The sequence below is a fragment of the Australozyma saopauloensis genome, chromosome 5, assembly GCF_035610405.1.
Source record: "Australozyma saopauloensis chromosome 5, complete sequence".
Taxonomy (NCBI): domain Eukaryota; kingdom Fungi; phylum Ascomycota; class Pichiomycetes; order Serinales; family Metschnikowiaceae; genus Australozyma; species Australozyma saopauloensis.
In genome coordinates this window covers 1,238,933-1,262,616 of record NC_086135.1, presented here as the reverse complement: position 1 = coordinate 1,262,616, position 23,684 = coordinate 1,238,933, and the positions used below count along the sequence as shown (strand labels likewise).

Sequence of the window (23,684 nt, the reverse complement as noted above, 5' to 3'; positions counted from 1 at the left end):
CCCATCAATGGTTTCTTGTATGAGCCACGTCAAAAGTAAAAGAACGTCTCCTAAATCAGCCCCAACGTATGGGCTTTAATGGTTGACTACATTATCACACATTACATCCAGATCTCTTTATTGGAGGCCTGGTTGCAAAACGGCGCGCTGCAACGCGGCTAAGTCGCGATGCTTTGCGGACTCTAAATATTTAGTGAGTGATTGTGGTCACTCTAAGAACTAAAGCTCCAAGCTTGTGCCCATTGATCCATCAGAGACTCAAAAAAAATTGACTTTTTGTTCATCTTCAACTAAATCGCCCCACTGATTGTCATCAAATCACAAAAAAGAATCTCTCCCCTTGAAGTACTTTACGGTTGCCGGGCAGTTTGCGCAACTCTGTATTGTCCTGTCTAGAGTGTCAACGTACATGTCAAGCCAACAACAGTCATATTTCACCCCAAAAGAAAGTGAATGCGATTACACAAAATATGTTCTCGGCAGCGAAAATAAACAGCATCTGATTCCCGGCATTAATTCTCCCCCAAATATCCTGCCCCCATATTTCGGGTCGTGACGTCCCAATCTGGAACCAGCACTCTGTTTATCAAACACTGGTTGCTCATAACCGAATACTTACAGGGAGGACCGGACTCCACCACCTCAATCTGAAACCTGCTACACAATTACCGTTGGTACATCACATACTGGCGTGCTATTTTTCTGGCGGCCGCAACATTTCGAATTTCACTTCATTCCATTTTTCTTCCCGACAGAGTACTCCCCGAACACACCACTCGCCGTATTTTGCAATTAAGGTCCCAATTTGGCAGTACTGTCAACTGCTAACTACACCCACCGCCTAATTAATACATCCACGCCCTATATACGGCAATTGAGGCATTCATCCACTGCCAATAGTCCACGCATAACACCCAGCCGACCCCCAACCATAAATCTGCAATGTCGTTCGTTCCACGGCTCATTTTGGCGTTGCTACTATGGCGACTAGCATGGAGACTAGTGTACCAGCTAGTGGGCATATACATCAGCTACGTGACCATAAATAATGGCATTCTGTTCAATGGCGTGAAGCTACGACGCAAGGCTCTTGTCACTGCGTCTTCTGTTCGCTTCCGGCTCTGGGGTAATACCCGGAAGATCATCATCAGTGACTTGAAGATTGAGCTACCAGATTCTCCCTCTGGCAGCGTGAAAAACACGGCTGTATCATCTAGCCTTCCCTTGCAGGACTTGGAATTGTCGATTCTCCCGAAAAACCGCATCGCGAAGGCCGCTTTGAAGCTCGTCTTGAAGGTTCTTCCCAAATTCGACATCGACGTCAGATCGTGCGACATTTCAAAGGGCCAAACTCACGTCCTGATAGCATCTATTCAATTCATCGGACGCCTAGAACGCAACCACAACTTGAAGAATGGCTACCGCTTGTCTGCCAATACCACTTTCATTCGTTTCTCGATTGTTCTTGGGAACCAGCAACAGCTGGACCCGAAAATATCTTTCGGCTCGCTCAGTCTCCTCACTTCATGTTCCTTGTGTGCTGATACCGGCTTCCTCCGCGATGGCACATGTCGAGCCAGCATCGTCGACTCACAGGTGGCCGTGTTTGACTTGATTAAAATTCTCGGATCTAATGAGCCCAAAGACTCACCGAGAGTATCAGAACCAATAGATCAATCTCGTAGGAATCGCCACATCTCGAAGTTGCACAATCTTTTGTTCCGCACCTTTGAGGAAGTCTCCATTACTGTTGCTAATCTGAAACTCAAGGAGCTCCCGATCTTACCGGCGTCTCAAAACTATAGTCTCCAGGATTACCTTGTACAAGAGCAACCAAATAATTCATTTCAAATTGCTGTCAAGTCTATGGCGATACACTTAACAAAGATACGCGAAACCACCGCTGGGTTTGAGGTTTTGTTCAATTCGAGTGACGAATTTCCATTCAAACTCACCCTTTCATCGCTGATTCTTGAATTTACCTTCGTTACCATAAATCAAGAAAACAATTGCGTGGATACGAAAGAATTTCTCACCATACCAAATTTCAATTGCACTTTCAAAACCAACATCCCAGGAAATCTTATGAACAACACCAGTCTTCAATCTGGTGCCCTAGAGCTATTCTGTTCCTGCAGCAGTCCAATCCTAGACCTTGATGTTGAACAGTTGGCCCTATTGTCGTTCAATTATGTGGCGATCAAAAAGATATTAAGGCTACATAAATTATCGAAGCATAAAAGAAGTATTGCGTCTGACAATTCCGAGTCTCTGGAAGCCTCAGGTAGTGAAGACGATGACTTTACACATGTTGATAGCAACAACAATTCGATCGGACACGCATACAAGGATACACAAGGTGAGCCGAACTCCTTCGAGCGTCTTCTTAATGGAGTTTACGATATACTCGATGAATGTTACCCGCAAGTCAACATTAAACTCACAATTGAACAGCCAAGAACCTTACTCTCCTGCTATGATACTACTGACGATAAGCTTCAATTCTTGATGCTCTCTTACTCTATGATGATACTTCAGGTTCTGTCTGTAAGCCATCAGGAATATGATACCAAGTGTCATGTTCTTCACCCCTGCATGTCTTTCAACCAAAAGCTCAAAAACTCAGAAGAGCTTGAATGTATGAGCCAAGAGTTTTGTGGCTTATCTGAAATAAAACTCAGTTGTAGAGTGATGAAGAATTTCAAGTGCAAGCCCGTCCTTGAACTTCACGGTGCCCATTTGAATTTGACTAGACCAAAAGTTCTTCGCGGATTGAATCACTTGTTGAACGAAACCGCTAAGTTGGTCGCTCTTTATTCGAAACACGGTCAAATTAATAAACAACTTGATGGTGAATTAGTGAAGGAACGTGACCACTTGTACCGAGCAAAGTTAGCTGGATCTTACCAGAAACCGTTCTCCATCGAATCGGTGTTCACTTACATTCCCGCCTGGCTAGTTTCTGCGACAATCAAACTCATTGACACCGACGTATGGTTAGGATCAGCGTCACCATTCTTGCAGCCCCAAGATTTCGTTTCTGCATTCTTCCCTGACGACGATACAATGAGTGAGACCGAATACAAAACTCATTTTCACATTACAAGTGTCAAAGTTCAACTTGAAGGTCCAGAATGTGAGAGTGTTGATTATACGTCTTCAGCTACAACAATATCGCTGGAAACCATTAACGCTGAAGTTGATCTTCATACCTTTTGGAAGTCCACCATTTCTGTAAATGAAGCTATGTTAGCTATCACCAATGATAATTGCGCCAAAACGTCACTGGTATTGGAGCTTCCTTCTATTACTGCCATGTTCAAAGCAGTTACGGAGGATTCGGAAAATTTCATACTTGTCGATGTCAATTCGGAAGAGCTCAATATATTGTTTGACAAGCAAAAAGCGTTTGCTTTGTTTGGTCTGGTGCACCTCATTAAACACACGCTTGTAAAGCCATTGCAGAGACTCATGCGGAAATTAAAAAAGAGTTCCAAAGCTTTGAACTTACACCTGCCACAGAGACTGGAAACGCCCGTCCACGAGCTAATCAAGTCTAAACTTCTGATTCATAGTGTGAACGTTGTTGTTGGACTTTTCGACAATTTCAAAGTTCGTCTTCAATCATTTGATTTGTGTTTGGGTCAAATTGGCTTGGCATATTCAATCCAGTCTCTGTTTTTGCGAGTACTCATTTCATCTTCAGTACAATCTGGCCTCTGGGATCGCGTGTTATGTGTTGACACATTGTCTTGCAAGATTGGTGACCCAGGTGATCTGGAACCATGTGTTATTGATACTCCCTCAATCAGGATCATACAGCCTCATAAATTTGTTGTTTACAAGCTATTTGATTCCCTCTCGGACTTCATAAAGGTCATCAAGCACCTTTCTAGAGCAATATCAGAAAAGGTGCATGGAACTACCATCTACTCCAAAGAGTCTGAGCCCTTGAATGTTCCACCAATCAAACTCAAATCCAATAAAATTACATTTTTGATGGAAGATGATCCCTTCGAATCCGAGCTTACTATGATCTTCCAATTGGGTCTTGTGGAACAAAGAAAAAGACTTGAGTTATTGAACTTACATGAGCAAAATCTCACTGGAATCCATGACAATGAAAACACAATCGAGGAGCGCCTTCAGGTCTTATATAAGACAATGGAAGCACTGTGGATTAGGAAGGTCAAAACTTACAAACATACTGTTCTAGCCCAAATTGAAAAGAACAAGTCTTATTTATTTGGAAAAGAGTCAGAAGTGTCAAAGGAAGATAATTTGCGGATACGCTCTTATCAAAGAGCACCACCCTTACTTCATATCATACTCACTGGGGTGGATTTGAGTATCTCGCTGCCCCGATTTGCTCAAAAAGACCTTGCCCAATTCATTTATGACAATGGTCAAGGCGTCCCCAAATCTACGACTTACAATCTATTGATACCTACTTTTGTGCGACTTGCGGTTGAGGAGCTAAGGTTCCATCTTCGTGACTATCCTCTTCCAATGTTGTACTTGCCGCATATGATTGACTCTACTGGAAAAGGAAGAGCGCTTCTTTTGCATGGAAATTTAATCATCAGTGAAGCAATGGCAACCCAGGACTACAGTCTCCGAAGAATTGAAGTTCAATTGGCTGAATTTTCGAGAACTAGTCGTCGCAAGACTGACGAGTACGGAAAGGTGATTATCATGAAATCTTTGGCTCCTGTGAAGCTATACACTGATATGGATATTCTTTTTGATTCTGAGCAGCCCTCACGATTTGTGTGGGGCCAGTCGTATCAATTTGGTATTCAGCAAGTGATGTTGAAGTTTGATCAATTCTCTAAGCCCCCAATTGATCCTTCTCCAAAGTTGGGATTCTGGGACAAGTTGCGTTTAATCATGCACGGCCATGTGACTGTCAAATTTGGTCGCAGAGCGAGCTTAGAAGTCGCTTTTAAGGGTGGAAGAGATCCGTACAATGTGTTCGGAGACTCCACGGGCTTTATATTGAGATTCAAAGAATCAGTTGAATGGAAAATCAACGAAAACGACAATTCTCTCGAGTTTTTTGATGTGTCTGCTAGAAAGGTATCTTGGTATATTCCAAACTACTTAGCAACGCCATTAGTTTGCTGGTGTAGGGAAAGCTCCAAGTACACGTTTTTGCCAGCTTCCAAAGAAATCGTCACTTCAAGTTTTGGGTATTATTTACTAGATGAGGTCACATACTCGGATGAGAATGTTAGAGAAGATGCTTGTGAAAAGAAGGTTGTTGTTCTAAGTGGTGGAGTAAACCTCAAAGTCGGTTTCTTACTCCAAAGAGAAAGTCCCGAGAACAAGATTAGTGAAGTTAGCATCCCGCATTATGAAATTAATCAGTGTGATCCGTCTTTTGCGAAGAAAGGCCACGATTCTTACGAAGGATTTCGTTCGTCGCGTCTTCATATGGCCATTTCTCTCGTCGCACATACTGACGAAAGTTACAACACAATCCACCTTTCACCTATGACATTTCGCCATTTCTTTGCCTGGTGGCATTTGTTTGCTGGTAATTTAATGCTTCCAGTTCGGAGAGGAAAGTTATTCGGTGAAGAACAGAAGAAAACCAAATTCTCTGAGAATTTGTACACCAACAAATTCTTATTTCACCTCAAAAACTTGTTCATTGGCCATGTCTACCGAAGTGAAGACTTGACTGTCACCACAACCAAGGATGAATTTGAATGTGTTGGGCTACGTGCAAAGGTCGACGACTTTTTGGTGGACCTCCATCAAAGAAAGGAACAGGTGATTGATGTGAACGAAGACTTGTCGCGTAGAAACAAGATCATGAAAATGCTTTTCAATCTAGGAGAAGTTGTTCTCTCGAAGATCGATTTGAGAACATTGCACGCCATTTTTAAACAAGAAGTCTATTCGACTGGCAAACAAACACTGGCTAAAGATCGACAAGGCACTAGCAAAATCTTCGATAAAGATAAACGCTGGTATGACTATCGCGACTATTTGGAAGCTTTCACACCTTCCCTGACGACTGTTTTAAAAGCTGCAGAGATCGAGCCTTTACTCTACTCGGAGAAATTCTCGTACATCCGCGATTCAAGTGACGGCAAAGACAATCTTGACTGGGGACACGAGAATACTCACGAGTGTATGCTCAACACTACAGATATCTATACTACTCAAATTCAAGAGTACTCCAATAGGATTGAGGAGTTGAAGCGTATTGAAACCAATCACAGAGATAAAGGGTCGAAAAAGAGATTGATTCAAAGCATAGATTGCCTTAACAAGCTCATCAGCGAGTGCAAACTACAAAGGCGGAAGAGTGTTCGCAGAGATAGCGTAGCTACTGTTGAGACAGTCAAAGAGAACTTCCATAATCGTTTCGTGCTAATTTCCATGTTTCTCAAATGGAACGAAGATGTGCGCAATCAGTTCATGAAGTATTTGCATTTTGTCCAGTTGAATAGTCGCTTTAAGAAGTACCTCTCGTACGGATTAATTAGCATGCTCGAAGATGTTATCGATGGCAATGATACTATTGCTGACACATTTTCCTTAGCCACATCTCTCGATCCTCAAGCGAGAAAAAGATCATTTGACAATCTCATTGGTAGCAAAGATGACTGCAAAGATCGATTGAAAAATTTTGAATCAATTGTTCGTGAGGTTCGCGAGAAAGAGAAGATTCTCGAGGATTTCCGTGTTGAAATAATCTCTCCTCAAATTCAACTACATACAAAGGAGTTTGATGATTCTGTTGTTCTCATCACTGCACCTATACTCGAGTCGAAGATTTTCTCAGTTGTGATGGAAAAAGAAAAAGACTCCAATGCGAATGTTTTGGAAACAAGATACGGATGTCTTCTTCATGACGCAAGTGTCTTGGTTTTTGAGAAGAATGTATCCAGCGATTCATTGTGCTTCGAAGAAAAACCATATGGAACAACAACAAATTGGCCTCCTTTCTTGGGTATTGAGACATGCAAGACGTTAAGAGATTCCCTCAAGAATCAGACTTTAATTGACAGAATGTCTTTAATGTTGACCTATGATGAAATTCATGCTCTGGGAATGAACATTGAGCAGATGGAGGGAGTGTCTGAGTCCGAGAGCCAGCAATATGATCAAGTCAAGTCCTTTGGAAATCGTCTCAGAATTGATGTTCCCGAGTTAGTCATTAGAAGTACCTCCAAGCAGTATTTCACCTTATACGTGACTGTTCTCAGTCTTTTATTATACCTTGAACCGCTTACCGTTGAGCTTCGCGAGAAAGTCCTGAAATTGAAATTCTCGATCAATTTTGAGGATTTCAACGCAGTTCATGATCGTTTGAGAGGGCTTCATGAATACTTAGCCATCACGAAGACTCTTCTCAACAATTACAGTTTCCGTCACGACGGATACTTGGATAACGAGGCTCTTAACGACTATCTCCACCTCATGGATCAAAAGTCAGAACTATCTGCAGAAATCTTGTTGACCTTACAGACTCTCTTCACTGGAGATATCTTCAACAAATCGGAATCCAGTGATGTAGAGAATTGGCAAATTGCGGCAGATAAGATCACCCTTCATATGCTAGAGGATGATCGCAATCCAATCCTAGACCTTATTCTCGAGCGAGGGGTATTCAAAAGACTAGTCAATGACGATGGGTCCAATGATAACTGTATCGAAATACAGAATATCAAAGGTGTCACGCTTCTTCCTGATGCTTACTATGAGACATTCTTGCAGCTGTTGTCTCAATCAAATGATGACCTTGTTAAAGTCAGCTGGTCGATGAGCCGGCCTATCGGAGGCATCAAAGTGATGGACAATTTTGAGATTCAATCTAATCCATTGAACGTGAGAGTTGACGAGGAAACTGGACGTCTGTTGATGAAGTTTATTTTCTACACAGAAGATGGCGAGTTAAACGAAAGTCCAATCCTTAAAATCGCAGATCAGACCGATTTAGAGAACTTTGGTAATGATGTTTGTGACGATGAAGAAGATGCGGGAGATCTAGTCTCTAAGAATAGTAGCAAAGAAGATTTGAGGAGAAATGATTCTATTTCAAGCAAGAAGACGAAAATTGGCAGTTCCAAAACACCGTCAATAAGCTCGCCTCTCAACAAATCAGCCGAATACAATGCGGAGGTCGAGCTAATGCTTTCCAGATCCAAGAAGTACATGAGTATTGTTCGGATGGTCTCACGTTCATTTGAGATTCTGATTTCTTTGCACATGAAAAGTGGAATCAAAAAATGGCTCAATGTGACAGATTTCCTTTTGGTGTTGCCTGAATGGGAAATCGAAAGAAAAGTGATTTCACTTTTGGATGTGGCAAACATGTTCAAAAAATTGGTGATCAAAACGCTAGTACAGCATTCTGGTCGGCTTCTTAAGAATAAGTTCAGTTCGATGCTGGCAAACCGTAAGAGGCTCAGCGAGAGATTATTACATCCAGATTCAAAAAAGGCTCACACCGTTAAGCTTGTGGAGGTCGACAACGATACCGACTCTATCATCATGGAGGAGTCAGAGTAGGTGTAGATACAACGCAATGCATGATTTACGAATTTAAATGTCAGAGTAGGTAATTAATGTATTAATTAGTTGTACAAAAGCCGATGCGTGGAACGCAACGACCTATTTTTTCAGAATTAAAAGTGCTGTCTCTTCAACGTGCCACCCACCTGCTGCTTTTTCTTTCTCTTCTTCTTCAACTCGTCATCACCGCTCATGTCGTCTGTTCTCATGAACGAGTTCTGGTCGCTGATAGCCAAGTCAGCAGTGTCGAAGCCGGGAAGTCCATTGATCGGCGTTTTTTCGAAATTAAGCGCAGCCTTCAATACATCGGTGTTGATGGCTTTGATCACATCGGGCGTTTTAGCGTATTCGGGATTCACCATGTGTTCCGAAATGGGTCTAGCATTAGGAATTTGATGCTTTCCCGGCAAATCCAGAATATGGTTTTTATACGACTTCCTAAGCTTCACACCTTTCGTGCCATCATTTTTGGTTCTCACCAAAGACTGGGCAATCTCCTCCAATCCATACACAGCTAGTAAGTTATCTAGAGGGCATGGGTCTAAAGGTGTGTAAGTTGCTTGGTGTTAGTTGCTGGCATATGGAAAATTCTAAGCGGACATACCATTTTGGTCTATGAGGTAAACGTTATCTAGCGGATTTTCAACTGCGAAGACGTCCTTTGGTGTTTCCTCGGTCATCAACAAGATGAGTTAGACTAGATAACCAAATCGGCAAATCTGTGGGGAAGATGCTATAATATCCATCTGGATGGATAATAAATTTGAAAAAGTCACAAATAGAAATAAAGAAATTTAATTGTACGAGCCATGTGTTTTGGTCCCTCCGACTCTCCTATGGTTTTAATTTGAGTTCTTTGCTTTTATGATACCCGGTATTGTCTCCAAACGATCATGCGAAGTACGCACTATGAATCTAGATTTCTGATATTTTACATTGATCAAGGAAAATTGATTCATTTCTCCTGAATATTACTCCGAATGTCTATCTGTGGGTTTGAATGGCTGAAGTGTGATCGATTGACTGCACCCATTGCACAAACTAATACACCAATTCCATCGAAAACTAGTAATTCTGAAAAGTGTTTTGCGATTAAATTACATAGACAACCCTACCTAATTCGTCATGTAGGCTTGCACTGGTGACCCCTTCCGAAGTCATGCGTCATGTTTAAGAAGTAAAGCTATGCGAGGAACTTCCTCTCATTACTCTATCGATAAACATTTCCAAGCACCATGGACTTGACTACCGTGTAGTCATCCATACCGTAAAGCGAACCCTCCCGGCCGAAACCTGACTCTTTGACACCACCAAAAGGTAAAGCAGCGTCTGTGAAAAGTCCGGTGTTGACACTGACCATACCCGCCTCGAGGTCTTCTGAAACAGTGTAGACGGTATTCAAGTTTTCCGAAAACACATAGGCAGCCAAACCATATGGAGTGGCATTACATTCTTTGAGTACTTCCTCCTTGGTTTCGAACTTGAAAATGGCCGCCAACGGACCAAAAGTCTCTTCATTGTGCACCTTCATGTCGTTTGTAATATCCTTCAACACATAAGGAGCATAGAAATGTTTTCCGAGTTTTGGAAGCTCTCCTCCTTCGACAACAATCAGGGCACCCTTAGAAAGAGCGTCTTCCACATGCTCTTCGACCTTTCTCATGGCTTTGGTATTAATTAAACATCCATGGGTCACTCCTTCATCGAAGCCATTTCCAATCTTGAATTGGCGAACTTTATCTGCGAACATAGAGATGAATTTGTCGTACACTCCAGATTGAACATAGAGTCTGTTGGCACAAACACAGGTTTGGCCCAAAGACCGGAATTTACTTGCAATAGATTGCTCAACAGCAAGCTCAAGATCGGCATCATCAAAAACAATAATTGGTGCATTTCCTCCCAACTCCATGGACATCTTCTTCAAAGTCAGGGAGGATTGCTTGTACAACAATTTTCCAACTGGAGTAGAACCAGTGAAGGAGATCTTTTTAATAAGAGGCGACTCGCAGAATTCCAAACCACAAGCGGGAGTTGATTCGACACTCACCAAAACAACATTGAATACTCCCTTGGGAAATCCAGCCTGGTCGGCCAAGTACGCAAGGGCCAAAGAAGACAATGGAGTCTGACCATCTGGCTTCAAGATACAAGTACAACCTACAGCAAAAGCAGGAGCAGCTTTACGAGCGCCCATGGCCGATGGGAAATTGAATGGGCATAACAATCCCACGGGTCCCACGGGCTGTTTATATGTGACTATCTTATTGTTGGGATTGGCGGGCTGAATGGTGTGTCCGTAATTTCTCTTGGCCTCCTCCGCGAACCACTCGAAATAGGAAGCACCATACTTCACCTCTCCAATGGCATCTGTGAGACACTTGCCGTTTTCCCACGTAATAATCGCAGCCAAGTCATCCAAGTTTTCCATCATGAGATTGTACAAGTTTCTCAACCAGCGGGATCTATCATGGGCGCTGGTTTTCTTGTATGTTTCAAAAGCATTGCTTGTGATTTTGATGGCCTCTGCGATTTCCTCCGGGGTCTGATCTGGGAGTTCGACGATCACTTCTTCAGTTGCGGGATCGTAAACCTTGAACGTCTTTGTGGATTTCGAGTCGTACCATTGGCCATTGATGAATGGCTTTGATTGGAAGAGGTGGGGGTTTTTCAATTGAGGTGCCATTTGTGTAGAAGCTGGTGTTGTAGTGAGAGCCAGTGAATTTTCAGATGTGTCCCCCACATAAGTATATATATACTGATAGCGCTTTCTGATAGCGGGTGCGCAGATAGCGGGTTTGACACGCTAAGCCCGAGGCATTTGAGAGACAGGAACTGTGAAAAAAAATTGGAGACATATTGAAGAAATTTCGATCGAGTCAGCATCGATTCGGTTGATTTGTGGCTGAATTCACGTTTTTGTTTTGTATCATGGTGCTTTGAGAAACTCATTCCTCCAGATGTATTAGTGGTATATGAAATAGGCAAAGATCACGATTAATAATGAGGAATAATTGTTGTGAATTAAATCCGGTCGATATTAATATATGTGAATTTTATACTTTGAGGTTCGGTTCAAATGAAATTTAAGGACATTTCTCGAGTTTAGGTAGTTACCGCCCAGGCGCTTGCACAATTGGAAATGAACCACCACACCCACATTTGACGAAGTTGCAATCTCACAATGATCGCATTGTTGTCCATTAAATCCAGAAAAAATAAGGAATGCTGGTCAAAAAGATATGTTCTGTAGCGTCGGCAGATGGTATCAATGCAGCTCATTCTATCACTACCTCCTACATCTGACTAGACTCCCAATTGAGCCATACTGTCGATCCATGTTCTGACCGATGGTCAGTCCCATCAAGCAATATTTTTTCGAAAGACTCTTCAACAGGAGAAAACGTCCAGAATTTAAAACCGTTTAAGTGCATGATTCCAATATTCCACATAAAAGTAGATCGCCTTTGCCACTGGATAGTTCTAGCTCTTCTATGTCACATTCGTCCTGCAGTTGCTAACTGTCAATGATATCTCAATCGTACATAGATAGAGGTTTAGACACATGATGGAGCAGATTTTAGGAATACTGATAGGCCAACTTAAAGGCCATTTACCAATGAAAAAAAACGGGAAAAAAATCAAAGAAACTTCAGCAAAAAAACAAAGAACATGTCCCGTCGCACATTTCCCTCCGTGCATCACTATTAATTGCCTGTTTTGATTTCTCACGCGACTCCGGGCGTGCCTCACACATATAAACCTCACAAACCCCGTATCTCAAACATACCACAAACAAACAAACACTCAATTGCCCACAATGCTCGCCCGCATCCCCAAAAAAAGCGCCGCCGCCGTCTTGGTGCCACTCTTGCTGGCCCAATTGAGACACCTCTCCTTCTCCGCTGTCACTATGAGCTACCACCAGGAACGCAGACACAAGAAGATCTACGACACCATTAGCAAGCATACCGCCTCTTTAAAGGATAGTGCTGCTTCTCAGAGCGCAGAGAAGGTGCTTATAGACAAGAAGAAGGTGTCAGGAAAGTACAAGGAATTTCTTAAGACAGAGAAGGCTAAATTGACTGCTTTGGAGCAGAAGGTAAAGGAGAAGCAGAAGCAAGCAGACCTCAAGAACAAGGCTGCTTTCGATGACTTGGTCGCCAAGGCCACTAAGCCAATCAGAAAGATGCCAGGTATCGCCATGTATGTGAAGAAGAACTGCTCCAAGGAGAGACCCTTGGCCACGTTGACCACCGAGTGGACTCGCATGACCGAGGGTGAGAGACAACCATACATTGACATGGCCGAGGAGGCTCATGCTGAATTGTTGAAGAGCCATGTTGCCAAGCCAAAGGCCCCTGCCTCCGCCTATGCCAAGTTCTTGCAAGACAACTATCCAGTCGGCATGGCCTTTGATGATGCCAGTAAGCAGATCTCTGCCCAATGGAAGCAATTGAGTGACGAAGAGAAGAGCAAGCTCAAGCCAGCTCTCGCTGAGTGGCAAGCCTTTGCCGCAAAGAAAAAGGAGTGGTTGGATGAGCGTATCAAGTCGTATTTGGCTGCTCAACCTACCAAGTAAGTGTCACCACCGCTTTTCTCACACATCGTAAAATAAGTATCCAAATCAAATTTTTTGTTCTCAATTTGCTATCCATATGAATGTGATATTGTGTCTATTTAATAGTAGGTGCTATACAAATTGTGCTGTACGTTCTCGCGGACAATAAGTATACGGATTATCTAATAGTCGGCTGACCAGTCCCCTGTAGCTTGAATGGTTCTTGCTGCATTCAGAAGAACTCTTTTTAGTTCATCAGGCAAAATCGGTTTGGAGACAAAATCTACCATACCGCACTTCAAACACTTCTCGCGATCTTCACCTGCAACGTTTGCAGTCAAGGCAACAATTTGAGGCAAAAAGAATTCGCAATTGCGCTCCATGAATGACTTTCGTAGTTCGATGGCTGCTTCAATTCCGTCTTTCTTTGGCATTTGAATGTCCATAAGAATAACGTCATATTTCTTTCCTTCTGCTAGCCGCGACTCACATTTTTCCAAGACTTGCACTCCGTCTTTTGCGTGGTCTGCGATATAGCCCAATTTTTTTAAATGCTGCAATGCAACCCGTAAGTTTATCGGATTATCTTCCGCAATTAAAATGTTAAGCGGGTATACCTCTTCCTGGGCCACTTGTGTAGTTTTGGTGCCTTCATCGCTAACCAAGGTATTTTCCAAAATTCTTCTAGTCGTCGATCGATTCAATGGCGAGAAAATCAAAGTATCTACTTCAAGATCTCGAGTTAGTGTGTCTGAGATTCGCAGCCCAAACCTGACAATCAAGACAATGTGCACTTTGCGATCCTTTAATGTGGAGCGAACTTTCTGATTTGGCTTGAGTGCTCTGCGATCAATCAAAATGACATCGAAATGTTCCCCAGATTCCACGGCCTCTTCAAGACTACAATAACTTATCGTCTTGGCTCCATAAAATTCGATAGTTTCACGAATGGATTGTTTTTTGAGCTCAGCTTTGGATACCAAACACACTGTTTGAGGTTTTATCAATGGACGGACTCTCTGCAATTCGACTTCGAAAGGACATGAGAATTCAAATGTAGATCCTTTTCCGAATTCACTGGTGAAGGTGATACGGCCGTTCATAATTTCAGCAAGCTTTTTCGAAATAGCAAGTCCGAGACCTGAGCCACCATGAACTCTTCGCGAAGAGCCATCAACTTGTGAGAATGCTCCAAATATTTTTGATTTCGAAGCATCTGGAATTCCGATACCGGTGTCTTCGACTGAAATCTTCAATTCGTATCTCGTTTCACGAATTATTTCCGCAGAAAGAGTCACTTTCACGTATCCCTCACTCGTAAATTTTAGGGCGTTTCCGACCAAATTGATAATAATTTGGCGAACACGTGTGGCATCTCCATATATAGACTCTATTTCGGGGCATCTGTTGAAATAAACAAATTCTATGTCTTTTGTCTCGATTTGATCACTCGAAATGGAGATAGAACTTTCAATAGAATCGTTAATCGAAAAGGGCGAATTATCCAAGGTGAAAGAGCCATGTTCAATTTTGCTGAAAGCAAGAATGCCATCGATAATATTCAAAGTAACGAGCGCCGAATTTTTTATCGTCTCAACATATTCACGCTGACTTGGAGTTAAGGAGGTGTCTAGTAAGAATATTGAGCATGCAAATAGAGAGTTGAAGGGAGTCCTGATTTCATGCGACATGTTGGCAAGGAAGCTAGCCTTTTCTTCTGTGGCATCTTCTGCTGCCTTTTTGGCTAGTTCCATCTGGTTATACACAACCAGTTTAGAAAACGAGACTGCTGCTTGTGAGCAAAGAAGCTCAAGCAATTCCAACTTACTTTTATCGAAAATGAATTCATCATTGGCAAGATGAGGTTGCCTCACGTGTCTTTCTAAGTACACGGCGCCAATTACTGTAGAAGTTTTAATAGGAACACAAAGAACCGAACTGCACATGTTATTAGCGTAGTATGCATCTTTGCCATACTTTTTCGCAAAAAACTTCCGATTGTCGTCTTTGTTGATGCTTTCACCCTTTAAAAAGCACTCGATTACCAAGTTATAAGGTACTAAATCTGCTCTTGAAATAAGGGATTCGTCATCGAGTTTGTAAATATTGTTCACTGTTCCAATGGCTTTCACCATAGGTTCATTTGTATGCAAATTCAAAATAATAGCTCCATAGTCCACTCCAGCGAAAGATAGACAGCTCTCAAGGAGTCTCAGAACAATGGAATCAATACTTGAAGACTGTGAAATTGAGAGACATAACTTTATAGCCTGAGTCCAATCATCCTGTGTTGGTCCATTGGCAAAACCATCGAAAGGTGTCACTGCTTCCGCTTTCATCAGCGGCTCTGAATTCTCACCAATCTTGGGTTCTGCATTCAGCCTTTCAGAAAAATCAATGGAATCTTCTGTGGCTGGAGAGTAATCGGGTGGATCTAAGAAAGTTTGGATTAAGTCATCACTAAATGCTTTCGAAACGCCCATTCGTAACCGCAGCGAATCTGGCATTTTTTGAACTCCAGCCCAATTGAAAGATGCAAAGAGTTCAGAGAACTGGGCTTTGAGTTTCTCAGCTTGACTGTCGAGGTTCATCATACGGTGAATAGAATAAGCTTCGTTTGCGAAATGAAAAACTCTTTTTTTGCTCTCTGATGTTCTAAGAAGCCAAATTGCACAAGCGTGGTTTGACAAAGCCAGCTCAAGCCACTTACCTTCGACTGTGGCGGCTTCGATCGCTTCTTCAAACTGATCAAGTATTTCAAGCGATGGCTTCTTGGACGTTGAAGCAATTATTGAGACCTTAATGATCTTCAGCTCGGGGCCAAAATTTTGATAACAAGCCTCTGTCCACATGTCAAATAGTACTCCAATTTTTTTTGCCAAATCCAATCCTTTTGATTTGTTGTGTTCAGATGTGTTAAAACAGAGACACATAGCGGAAAAGAATAGGAACCTTACATGCATCAAAGAAATTGGAAGTTTCCTCGAGACATGATAAGCACGATCAAGAACAAGCTCAGCCCCCTCATTAAACTTTCCAACAGTGGCGCAATACAAAACTGCGCTTCCAAGGTAACAAAATTCTAGATCAGGTGTAAGCTCTGTAAACAATTTCTTGTACTGCTCCATGAATTCTTCAATAGAACATTGATTCAACCAAAGTCTGATGCAATTGTTGTGAACTATCTGCTCGATGCTGGCACTTAAATCCACTGGTTTTAGCAACGCTTGATTAAGACTGGTCCACCCGGTAACATACCCAAGTATAATAAAACTGTTGGTGGTCAAGAGCAGTAGAGAGGATTCTTGTGATTTAAGCGGGGTATTTGTGTCAAAATTGAGCATGGTCGAAAACTTCATGAGTTCATTCAATGGTTGCCTGAAAGCAGCCATGTAAACGACGTAGCTCTCATTCAAATGTTCGCTGAATTCAGAACTTGCCCCCAAATCTGAATTTACGAGTGCGATTGCAACATCAGATAGCTCCGATGCCTTTATTATGCTCATCAGCTCAGCTTTTTGAACAAACATGTTTGCCAAATGTATTAAGGGAACACCACAGGCATTTGTGTAGCCATACCTTATCATGAGATGTATAAGTTGGGATAGAAGCACCTTTCTTAACTCAGTGAGTCCTAAGACATAAGAAGGACTCAAAACATCCATTATCAATTCTGCAATGAGTATAAATTTGGGGTCTGTAGCCTTCTTGAGAGTTTTGAGGACCCTTATCTCTGATACAGATAAAGGAAGCAGGCTAAACAATTTATCAGCAAGAGGTCTGCATTGTTCTTCGTTGAGGTAAACTTCGACATCCAAAGCCTGGAGAGTTTTGACCGCTTTTTTCATTCCTCGTTTGAATTGCCTAGCATTGAACAATGAACGAACCTTCAAGTGAACGAGTATCCAATTGTCTTTCCCGAAGTCTTCTTCTGCTATTTGAATAAGGTTGATGCAGTCTTCGAAATTTTTGAGGAGATAGTTACATTGGATACATGTCAAAGCACCTTTGAGGAGTCTGCGCGTATCTGACTTCGGAATAAATTTTTGGGATGCTGTGAAGAATTTGAGCGCGAGCTCAAGATTAGAAGTGGCTATAGCATAGCGCCCACCGCTTACCAATGCCTCATAATACTTCTCAAAATCTTTTTCCCTGGCAACATCGATTGACATCAAAATGTGCGAAGCCATACTAAGGTAATCAGAAATGTTTACAGCAGTTTCCTGCAGTAAGCTTTTTTTCAATCGAAGTCCAGCGAGACGATGATATTCATGGAACTCGCCATCTCTCTCTAATTGCTTTAGTAAATTGAAATGAATTACGTTGTGGTCAAATCTGTAACGCGTTTGAGCAGTCCAGTTCCAAGCAATTGAATCATCGAGTTCAAAAGGAAACTCGTCTTTTGCAATTAAATGGAAGGGCAATTTGTAATAAATACCTGATGGAATGAATAACTTGGTTTCCATGCAGAGTTGTAGTATCTTATGAGTCTCCAACAAAGAGAAGCCCGTTACGATCATCAAGTCAGACATCTTGAAAAGTCCGTTCACACATGTGATGGCTGCAAACTTGAGAAGCTTGACTACATTTTCCGATGAAAATTCGCCAATGTAAGCTTCGATAATTTTATCGATTAGCAACTGCAGCAGACGGTCTTTATCTTGATCTTGTGCAAAAGACACCATTGACTTCCAGTCGGTCTCTTCAAATTGATTCTTCAATTTATAAAACCTGGAAATATAATTCAATGATAATCGATTGCCGAGCGTCAAATCATAAAGCTTCTGGGCCCTCGCTGGATTACTCCCAAGAGGCTTGGTCAAAGAGATAGTGCCAAGATATTCTGTGAACTCACCGATCTCAAGGTCATCAACCTGGAATTCCTTGTATAGGATGCCTAGACTTTTGGCCATTACTTCCAAGTACCGTAGCTCCAATCTTTTGTTCTCAAATTTTGATACAGCTTTGTTTGTATGATAAGAAGCAAGAATGGATATGTTGTGACTCTTACCAGAGCTGTGAATGAAATCTATGATTTCATAGAATACTTCCATTTCCTGTTTTGGGCACCACTGTACATCATCAAGAATGATGGTGAGGCCCCTTTGAGAAACCAAGTTGAAAAACTTTTTGAAAATGTACTTATATTTGAGTTCAAGACTGAGTGCCTGCTCGTCAATCAAATTCAGTTGAGCTTCTCTGGGCGTAAGGTATTCGGTGCCAGGTTCGTCAGCTAGCAAGGTTCGCAAGGGAAACATTGATCTTGAGGTTGAACGAGCTTTGAAACCACTATTGTCAACTATTTCCTGCCTTAAATTTAGGTAGTGGGGGCCTAAAAGTAATTTTAAGTCTGGTACAGCTTGAAACAAAATACTCAAGTCTGTGTCAATTTCATTTGTTAGCTTGTGTCGCCACTCTGAAATATTCTCTGTTGAGGACGACAAAATTTGTCTAGTGATCGTATGGATACCGTAAATCAACGAAGCATACTTAGTGACGTTCATATCAGAACAATCATATGACCATGGTATCACAAAGTCATACCGAGAAACTGCTTGACCAGCCATTTCTTCTATTATGGTAGTTTTCCCTACGCCAGAACCACCCTTGACCACGATCAATTTGGAAGCTTGTTGATTATGGTAACAATAGTCAAAAACTGAGTCTCTCACCTTGATGGGGTGCATTTTGATTGGAAATGTGTCCAAAACAGGTAGATCCGGACGCAATTCACTGGCTGCTGCAAGCCTAGTTTCGATGGACAAACCATCCAAAAGATTTGATTGGCTCGCGTAGGCTTTGAGGGCACGTCTCAAGTCATGCTGTAATTGCGCCGCTGAAATGTAACGGTCTTGGGGTTTTTTCTCTAAACATTTCATAATGATGTTATTGAGCTCCAAAGTGATCCAGGATTTTCCTAATAAATACGGCTGAATTGGTCTTTGGCTCAAATGCATTTTTCTTAGACGAACAGGGTTATCTGATTGGAAAGGAAGACAGCCAACAATCAACTCGTACAACACTATACCCACTGAGTATATGTCAGTGCTATAATTCACGAGAGATACCGCGTCACCAGTGTTTTCCGGTGACATATAAGGTAGGAGATCATCGATTGCTCTAAGGTTCTTTTTTCTAAAGGCATGGAATGAATCTTCGTAAACGACAGAAAAACCAAAGTCAAAGCCCGTCAAAACCACGCGATCTTTCCTCATAGACTTGAGCTTTTTGTTGGAGATGGTGGAGCGAAGAATATGATGACTAGTGATGCCGTTGTGAACTATTCCTAGTTCGTGGCAGATACAGATTGTGTGAAGCAATTCGATCATGTCAACGAGAATCTCGTAGACGGTTTCTTGACTTTTGGGTATCTGGCGAACTCTGTTAGCTAGATCATCAAACTCACCGCTTCCTAAGTTGTTTGTAAGAATTCTCTCTGCGCCAGGATTTGCTTCGGCGCTCAATTCGGAAAGGACTGACTTCACACTGCCACTATTTAGAGAAGACTTGTCTGTTTGAATAGGCTTGCTTTTGTCATTGTAGTAATCGCGAATGGTCTTGTAGCCAAAATCAAGGTATACCATCGCCATGCGTTTTGTTGTATTATTCTCCTTTCTGGTAACAACATTGTAGCATTCTATAGGATATAAAACTCCATTGACATTTTTAGGTAACGTCAATGGCTGCCGCCACTCCTCATGTGTGGGCTTCACGGAATGACTAGGCACCTCGAAATCGTATTTGGATGCAAAGCTAGTGGGTGAGTTGATGTACTCCTTGACCAATTCTTTGTTGGTCCAAAGACGTGGGCACAGGGGCGGATTGAGTCCCAGGGTAAGGTACCAGTCATTGACAAACCGGGCCACATGATCACACTCAGAGATATCTGGACTGAGGCGAATGATGGCCAGTGCCCCCGAGGCGTCGTGGGTGGCCACATAGCACAAAGAGCTCAGGCCGGACGCAGAAAGGCGATGCAGAAGGGTGTATCCCGGAACGATGTTGGAGGCCACATTGAAGCTCTCCTGCAGCAATGTCTGCGCCAACGATAGATCCTGCGGGCCCGAGCCTTGGAGATAGTTTCGCTGGTCCTGGACAAAATTGATGTCGTCTACGTACAGCAGGTATGCCAATAGTCTCTCCTTGGTGATAGACTTGCGCGAGTCCAGAGATAAGCCCTGAGACGAATTATTAGGAGTGCCGCTATTGTTGGCCGACGTAGGCAGAGACACGGGCATATTCTCGGACATCAGACGGAAATGATCAATGGAAAGCGCCTCGAAGCGCACACTGCTGGACGACCCGGAACTGAGCTTGGAGACACTATTGGTCTGCGACCGGAACGTGGCACTCCCATTGTAGCTCAGGGTATTGTCGGAGCCTCGGTATGATCTGTTGGACATTGGTGTGTCCTCCCGTGGATTCTACGGGACGGGATCTGTGATTGTGGAGAGGGAATAGGTAATCTGGGGATGGATGGAGCAACTACAAGCGACTTCGAAGACAACGAATGGTGTGTAGCCAGAGAAAGGAGGGTGCAGCTTGGGGTTGAGCGAAGTCAGGATTATCTACGGAGAAGAGCAAAAGAGAGATGATGGAAAATGATCACTGGTGTGGTCCCTGGATGCCCTGGTACAGCTGCCCCGATGGTGCTGCGGCATCTCTACATTGCTAGCTGTGTCTGCATGGGGGATGCAAGCGCCAGCTTGGGTCCAGGTGAGACACTTTTGGGGCGGGTGCGTCAACGGGGCGTTAGCGGAAGGAACGTGTCAGGGGACTGGGCACACGGGGGATGGAAAAGAGAGAAATCGAGGGGCTTGGATTGATTTCCGGTTGGGGGTGTATTTATTTGTTGCAGAATTTTTTTTTTGGTGCGAATCACTTGCTCGCTGCTCGTTTGGTCTGAGGTAGATGTACGGCGGAACCGGCTGTGGGCGGGCTAGTTGACACATTTTTCCCTTTGGAGGGAAGCCGCATGCAAGCAACCCAAGACGGAAGTCCAGGCGGATCATTGGATGGGATACGAGCGCGAATCCAACTGGTCTGGCGAAACATGTGAAGGAATGAGCGGCCGCGTTTGCGTGATTGTTTGGGAGAAAAACCTTTATAGCTCAAACCGATTCGGTGCGAGTCGTTTTGCGGCTCAGCCAAAGCGAGAGGGCGGGAGGTTCGCCAGATACGATTCGGAAATGCTCTTGGTGAAAAGACAAAATTCGCGGAGAAGGTGCGTTTAAGCTATTTTCTCGGTGCCTCTCGATAACCTTCTTTTTTTCGCCGACCTTTTTCGGCAACTGATACGAAGGACTTTTCACCGTTGGAGAACATACCAATGCATTGCGCTTATGTGCGCTGCAGGATGTCTCCATGTAGATAGGTGCACCAGCGGCTACTTGTGGTGAAATCGAACTCCGAGTTTCACGACATAAAAAAAATTCTGCACGTTCTTGCTCCATCTGACACCACGGAGATAATGGTCCAATGCATACATATGTCCGCCGTCGTCGGTGTTCCTGGATAGATCTGCATCGCGCCAGATCTAGTTGCTGCTGCTTTGGTTAGAAGCCTAGCAGCTGCAGCACTGTTCTCTCTAGCGAAACCTTATGTGATTTACGGAGGTAGAATTAATCGTGGATTATGCACCAGGGGTTTTGCTGTTTGATTCAAGTCGATCTGGATCTGTTTTATGATGGACTCGGACTGCGCATACCTCTGTCTGCTGTCTCTTTTTAGTGTGATGCCGTCTTATATAAGGATCCACGAGCCAGAGCGCAAGATATACTACGTGATTTGTGATGGAAACGGCAGTTTGTGGCTGCCTGGATGTTCTACTAAACTTTCTACGATTCAGTTGTTGGGGTAGTTAAGAACTACATGAAAATTTTGTTCCCTCTACATTTGTTTGAAAGCACTCAACTGACTGGATATGAGAATGTCCCTGATCTCTCTGATCTGTTACAGAGTGTACATGTGTAGCTAATGCTGTGATCTCTCTCGCGATCAAGCAATGATTTGAGCTGATTTGGATATGTGTAATGTGAGTATCAAGTTCTACCTAAGAATCCACATTGTCCCTAGTTCCTATGAAAGGAATCAAAGTCTGATACCAAAGTCACGGCAAAAATAACATTGAGTGAACCCCTGTTCTCGAATTAACAATCTCCAGGGAGTTGAATCATCTGATTCTATCTCTGTCGTCTGATTCTTCGTCTAATTACTCGTCTGTGAGCGAATCCAAAATCATCCTGGAATCACACCGCCCATGTTTCAGAATTTGTATATTGAAGTGATTAAAAGGCAGCAGAGGCCCGAAATATCCATGATCTAAGTCTAATAACCAAAATAAACTACGTCACGTAGGAACTAGAAGACAACGTTGCACATAGCGCACACTACAAAATGGTGCACTTCTTCGACTTCTTGATGACAGGAGGCTCCAAGGCAGCCACAATGGCCTCGTCGAAGACAGTCTTCAAGCCCCTCTGGGTCAATGCAGAGCACTCCACGTACTTCACAGCACGCAACTCCTTGGCCAACTTCTCTCCCTGGTCCGCAGTGATGGGCGACAATTTCTGTCTATTCAATCTCTGCAAAATCACCTCATCGTTTCTTAAATCGATCTGTGTTCCAACTATGAGACATGGCACGCCGGGACAGTGGTGGTGAACCTCAGGAAACCACTTCTCCTTGACGTTCTCAAAAGACGAGGGTGCAATCACAGAGAAACACACCAAAAACACGTCTGTGGAGGGGTATGATAATGGTCTTAATCTATCGTAATCTTCTTGGCCAGCAGTGTCGAAGAGTCCCAAGGTGAATGGTTCATCACCGATCATGACCGTCACCGCGTAGTTGTCGAACACAGTAGGCACGTAGTCAGCTGGGAATTTGGAGGTGGTGTAGGAGATCAACAAACACGTCTTACCGACGGCACCATCACCGACGACTACACACTTTATGGTCTGCATTTTGTTGTGTTATATGGGGAAAGGAGAAAAGGACTGTTTGTATGTTGTTTAGGAATAGTTTTCTCGAGCGGATTTTGCAGGGCGAGCGTGCACTATTGACTGGAGATTTGGCTGAGTTAAGAGAAAGGGAAAGCTCACGTGAACGAGGGTTGTCGTTGTGGTTACAGGGATAATCTTTGAGGTGGAGTGGGAGAAATCAGGGCAAAAAAATCAAATGTCTGCGCTGTGTGCAGGATTCCTCGCCAGTGTTTCCGAAATCCATTACTGGGCGTCTTATCTGTGGTGGGCAGGAAGGTGTTACGCGGGCGAGGTTTGAGAAGGTTTTAGCGTTCGTTTACATTTTCTTTGGAATTGCCATAATTTTATTGGCGGATGATTTTTTGGGGCTTTGGCCGGCTCTGTTTGCGTTTTGCGTCTTGGTCGCGCTAGATAGTGTCTTGTGAACTACTGGGTTGAAGTCCGGGCGGCACATCAAGTCTTCTTTCGACGCGGCTGTGGAGACAAGAAGTGACAAATTTGTTAAATTAATGAGCTTATGAAAAATCAGGGTTTTTGGATGACTCTATGGATTCCATGCTTTTCCTCGTGTGCCCTATAGTTGTTCGTAATCGTAGATCGTTCTTTAA

General features: G+C 43.1%; 5 protein-coding genes across 5 annotated transcripts; 1 reads left to right on the top strand and 4 right to left on the bottom strand.

The window, feature by feature from the left end:
• Positions 1–942: 942 nt before the first annotated feature.
• PUMCH_004450 (uncharacterized protein) lies at positions 943–8,529 on the top strand (the record flags this gene model as incomplete). The annotated part of the gene is made up of 1 exon (XM_063023386.1): positions 943–8,529. One exon carries the CDS (start codon positions 943–945, stop codon positions 8,527–8,529), a length of 7,587 nt encoding a protein of 2,528 aa, XP_062879456.1.
• Positions 8,530–8,645: 116 nt separating this feature from the next.
• On the bottom strand, positions 8,646–8,894 carry PUMCH_004449 (uncharacterized protein; the record flags this gene model as incomplete). The annotated part of the gene is made up of 1 exon (XM_063023385.1): positions 8,646–8,894. One exon carries the CDS (start codon positions 8,892–8,894, stop codon positions 8,646–8,648), a length of 249 nt encoding a protein of 82 aa, XP_062879455.1.
• Positions 8,895–9,742: 848 nt separating this feature from the next.
• Positions 9,743–11,218, bottom strand: PUMCH_004448 (uncharacterized protein; the record flags this gene model as incomplete). The annotated part of the gene is made up of 1 exon (XM_063023384.1): positions 9,743–11,218. The coding sequence occupies one exon, from the start codon at positions 11,216–11,218 to the stop codon at positions 9,743–9,745; it is 1,476 nt and encodes a 491-aa protein (XP_062879454.1).
• Positions 11,219–13,275: 2,057 nt separating this feature from the next.
• On the bottom strand, positions 13,276–20,496 carry PUMCH_004447 (uncharacterized protein; the record flags this gene model as incomplete). Its single annotated transcript, XM_063023383.1, has 1 exon — positions 13,276–20,496. The coding sequence occupies one exon, from the start codon at positions 20,494–20,496 to the stop codon at positions 13,276–13,278; it is 7,221 nt and encodes a 2,406-aa protein (XP_062879453.1).
• A 1,986-nt stretch (positions 20,497–22,482) lies between these two features.
• PUMCH_004446 (uncharacterized protein) lies at positions 22,483–23,058 on the bottom strand (the record flags this gene model as incomplete). The annotated part of the gene is made up of 1 exon (XM_063023382.1): positions 22,483–23,058. One exon carries the CDS (start codon positions 23,056–23,058, stop codon positions 22,483–22,485), a length of 576 nt encoding a protein of 191 aa, XP_062879452.1.
• Positions 23,059–23,684: the final 626 nt, after the last annotated feature.